The sequence below is a fragment of the Benincasa hispida genome, chromosome 10 (genome assembly GCF_027475165.1).
Source record: "Benincasa hispida cultivar pf3 chromosome 10, pf3_genome.v1.1, whole genome shotgun sequence".
NCBI classification, from domain to species: domain Eukaryota; kingdom Viridiplantae; phylum Streptophyta; class Magnoliopsida; order Cucurbitales; family Cucurbitaceae; genus Benincasa; species Benincasa hispida.
In genome coordinates this window covers 43506293-43511197 of record NC_143487.1, presented here as the reverse complement: position 1 = coordinate 43511197, position 4905 = coordinate 43506293, and the positions used below count along the sequence as shown (strand labels likewise).

The 4905-nt window shown below is 36.1% G+C and overlaps 1 protein-coding gene across 1 annotated transcript; it reads left to right on the top strand.

The window, feature by feature from the left end:
- Positions 1-653: 653 nt before the first annotated feature.
- Positions 654-3478, top strand: CHX15 (cation/hydrogen exchanger 15). The gene is made up of 3 exons (XM_039044479.2): positions 654-872; positions 971-1966; positions 2095-3478. Exons 1-3 carry the CDS (start codon positions 654-656, stop codon positions 3391-3393), a joined length of 2514 nt encoding a protein of 837 aa, XP_038900407.1. The 3' UTR covers positions 3394-3478.
- The last annotated feature ends 1427 nt before the right edge of the window (positions 3479-4905 follow it).

Here is a 4905-nt window from a genome sequence, read left to right as displayed (position 1 = left end):
TATTTATTAGTTCAAAAAATTTGTGAGGTTTTGGTTTTATAATATTTTAAAAAATATTCATCAACATCGTCATTTAAATAATATTGATAACTTTCATAAAATTGAATTCTGGATATTTCCATTCGACATTAACATTATTTTTACATATTAATTACTAGTAAAAGTTTAATAGTTACGAAGTTCCATGTTTCTAAATAATTTAAGAAAATGATGCTAAAAATTCTCCTGAACAAAATTTGTCAATCTATATCTATTCCCTAACCGTAGGTTAATAATTGTTCATTGCCTAAAAAAAGCCTATTTACAGGCCTCCATTATAAACCCACCAAGAGTAATATTGGGTCTAAAAATAGTCAATCTATCTTTGACCGCAGATCTCCAACCAACTTTCTCAAATACAAATATTACTTCAACATTTCTAATTCTGTTTTCGTTTCCCCCATTCAAACAAGCTGGGTCCTTGCTGTAAAACATACAAAATGTAAATCAAACGAAATTCTCAATATTTACGGTTCATGAACTCATTTTATTCCAAAGGTTACATGTTGGTTGGATGAAACCTTCCTTTAGCTAGCTTCCATAAGTTTCAATAAGGTCCTGTTAATGGTGGCTTTGATTGTACTGTAAGAGAGAGGTGATAATAGAAGGAAGAAATGGATGCAGAATCTTCGATATCCAATGGCACAGATGATACAATCGTCTGCTATGCGCCGACAATGATCACTACAAATGGGGTGTGGCAAGGTGACAATCCTCTGGATTATTCTCTCCCCCTCTTCATCTTGCAGTTAACAATGGTGGTTGTGTTGACTCGCACCTTGGTTTTCCTCTTAAAACCCTTTCGTCAACCTCGAGTCATCTCCGAAATTTTGGTGAGTTTAACATCTCTTTTTAGGTTCTTTCTTGCACCTAACTTATTGGCATTGATGATGGCATTTGGAGCTTTAAATTTGGTTTCTTTGTGTAATAGGGTGGGGTGATTTTGGGACCTTCGGTACTAGGGAGGAGTGCTAAATTTGCCAACACGGTATTTCCTTTAAGAAGTGTAATGGTGCTTGAAACAATGGCCAATGTGGGCCTTCTATACTTTCTGTTCTTGGTTGGTGTGGAGATGGATCTCTCAGTGATTCGTCGAACTGGGAAGAAGGCAATGGCAATAGCTGTAGCAGGAATGATTCTTCCGTTCGGAATAGGAGCTGCCTTTTCATTCCAATTGCACAAAGTGGATCAGAAATTGAACTCCAGCACTTACATTATGTTTCTTGGTATTGCGCTCTCCGTGACAGCTTTCCCAGTGCTAGCTAGAATTCTTGCAGAGCTTAAACTGATAAATTCAGAGCTTGGAAGGATGGCTATGGCATCTGCACTTTTCAATGATATGTGTGCTTGGGTTCTCTTAGCTTTAGCCATAGCCTTATCTGAGAATGATTCCTCGTCTTTAGCTTCTTTATGGGTTGTATTGTCAAGTGCAGGCTTTGTTTTGTTTTGCATCTTTATCATTAGACCGATGATCTCGTGGATGATCCGAAAAACTCCAGAAGGGGAAAGTATCAGTGAGTTCTACATATGTTTGATTCTCACAGGGGTTATGATCTCAGGATTTGTTACAGATGCCATAGGAACACACTCCGTTTTTGGGGCTTTTGTGTTTGGATTAGTCATCCCAAATGGTTCACTTGGGGTGGCTTTAATTGAGAAACTTGAGGATTTTGTTTCAGGGCTTTTGCTCCCTCTATTCTTTGCAATAAGTGGGCTCAAGACAAATGTAGCCAGCATAGAAGGATTAATCTCTTGGGTATCTATTCTATTTATCACTCTCCTTGCCTTTATTGGCAAAATCATTGGAACTCTTCTTGCCTCCATTTGTTATCAAATGTCCTATCGCGAAGGCGTTACGTTAGGCTTGCTTATGAACACCAAGGGCCTTGTTGAAATGATCATCCTCAATGTTGGAAAGGACCAAAAGGTAAACACTCTCGATAAATATTGAGCACACACAGATATAAGAAGTGTTTTTCTTTTACTTTACCATAAAACTTTCCTCTTTTCATACCTTTTCTTACTAAAGAATCAACGTAAACTGAATATATGCAGGTGTTAGATGATCAAACATTCACAGTTATGGTGATTGTAGCCCTCATTATGACTGGGATAATAACACCTGTAGTTACTGTAATCTATAGGCCAACAAGAAGGTTTCTACCATATAAGAAACGAACAATCCAAGCATCTAAACCAGATTCAGAGTTCAGAGTATTAGTTTGTATACACACACCTCGAAATGTGCCAACAATCATCAACCTCCTTGATGCTTCCCATCCAACCAAAAGATCCCCAATTTGCATTTACGTGCTACACTTGGTCGAACTCACAGGTCGAGCCTCCGCCATGCTGATTGTCCACAACACCAGAAAATCAGGCCGCCCTGCATTAAATCGAACCCAAGCTCAATCAGATCACATAATCAATGCATTCGAGAACTACGAACAACATGTTGATTGCGTCTCTGTTCAACCCCTCACAGCCATTTCCCCCTACTCCACAATGCACGAAGACATCTGCAATTTAGCCGAAGATAAACGGGTTGCCTTCATAATCATCCCATTCCACAAGCAACAAACAGTGGATGGAGGAATGGAAGCCACAAATCCCGCATTCAGATTGGTAAATCAAAATGTGTTAGCCAATGCTCCTTGCTCCGTCGGAATCCTAGTCGATCGAGGCTTTAACGGCTCGAATCGAGTCACATCAAACAAGGCAACTCATTATAATATAATCCTGTTGTTCTTTGGTGGACAAGACGATAGAGAAGCTCTATCATACGCATGGAGAATGTCAGAACATCCGGGAGTGCACTTAACCGTAATGCGATTCATCGCTGCACAAGAAATAACTGAACCAAACCCAGAAGAAAACGCATCAAGAGTTTCAACAATGGAAACGGAAATGAACAGAGAGAGGAAACTCGACGAAGATTACATAAATGAATTTAGAACAAAAAACCCAAATAGTGAGTCAATTAATTACACAGAGAAAGTGTTGAACAACGGCGAGGAGACAGTGGCGGCCATAAGATCAATGGACGATGCTCACGACTTGTTCATCGTTGGCAGAGGTGAATCTCACGTATCACCTCTCACTGCCGGACTCACAGACTGGAGTGAATGTCCAGAACTCGGAGCAATCGGCGATTTGTTAGCCTCATCGGATTTTGCAGCAACGACTTCGGTTTTGGTAGTGCAGCAGTTCGGAGCAGCAATGGCGGCGGACCATGTAGAAGAAGAAGAAGGATCACCACGTAACCAAGATCCAAGTGATCCCTACCATAGCTTGAGATCCATGAATTTGAGGCAACATACTCCATCGAGAACTCAAATAATTTATGATACATGAACATTGTATTACAGAACTAGATTATTTTCTTCTTCTTTTTTACTTTATTCATTATTCATATCCACAAAATATACATAAAACAAGGTGTTATTATAAATATTATAAAAATAGATGTTAGTGTCTTAAAAGTCGCATGCCAATTTTCAGGTTATCCATGTGCGTGTAATTATTCATACATGGTGTCTATATAAAACCACATCCTACTTATCACTTTGCTTATAAAATATTGGTGAGAAAATCCACACAAATTTTCATTTTATCTAATTTTCATAATTTTAGTTATTTTATTTTATTATTATATTTTTTTTGTTTGTTAGTTATTATATTTGTATATTATTATATTATATTTTCTCCATATTCGTTTATTGTGCTCCTCAATTTCGTTAATAGATCGTGTTTTTTTCCTCTTTATTATAATTAATAAATTAAATATTATTTTTCATATTTAATATATATTAAATTTCTAATATAAATTTTTGTGATAGTATTATCATGACAAATCTTACGAAATTAGAATTTGCAGCCCTTAACATTAATGGCAATAATTATTTGTCATGGGTGCTCGACGTCGAAATCCACTTAGATGCTATGAAATTGGAAGAAACAATTAAAGAACATCCCGTTAGGACGAAACAAAAGCTATGATTTTCTTTCATCTCATCTCCACGAGGGATTAAAATTGGAGTATTTTACATATCTCCGTATCTTGTGGAAAAATTTGAAAGAAAGGTATGATCATCGATAAACAGTTATTCTTCCTAAAACTCGTTATGAGTGGATGCATTTAAGGCTACAAGATTTTAACTCAATAAGTGATTCGCATTATTTAAATCAGCTCAAAATTGTTGTTATACGAAAAGAAAATTACTAATATTGATATGTTAGAGAAGACATTTTCTACATTTTATGACTCGAATATGCTTCTGTAGCAACAATAGCGAGAGAAAGATTTTAAACAATATTCTAACTAATTTCATGTCTTCTTATGACTGAACAAAATAACGAGTTATTGATAAAAAACCATGAATCTTGACCAACTGGAATATCACCATTCCTTGAAGTGAATGTTGTGAATGTTAATAACCGTGGTCGAGGTCGTGACTGTAGCAGATGAAGAAATAATTATTATTTTCGTGGTTGATTGGACATTGGTCACGTACTTGTCGTACGTCAAAATACTTAGTTGACCTTTATCAAGACTCCTTGAAGGAAAAAGGGGAAAATGTAGAAGTAAACTTTACATACTAGGATAATGACATTTTTGACCCATCCTATATGATAAATTTGGATGTGGCAGATTTCTTTAAATCTCCTGAAGAGAAGATTGGCATAGTTGATGGAACATCAAGTGTTTCTTTTGACTTTGAGAATATCTAGACTTAATGTTGTTGTTTTGTTTTCTTTTATCGATCTTCATTTTTTTTTTCGTAAATGTTAACTTTTGTGTATTTCAAGTGTTGTTTTTCTTATTGTAATTATTTTCTTTTAATGAAGAAACATTGATCATTTTCA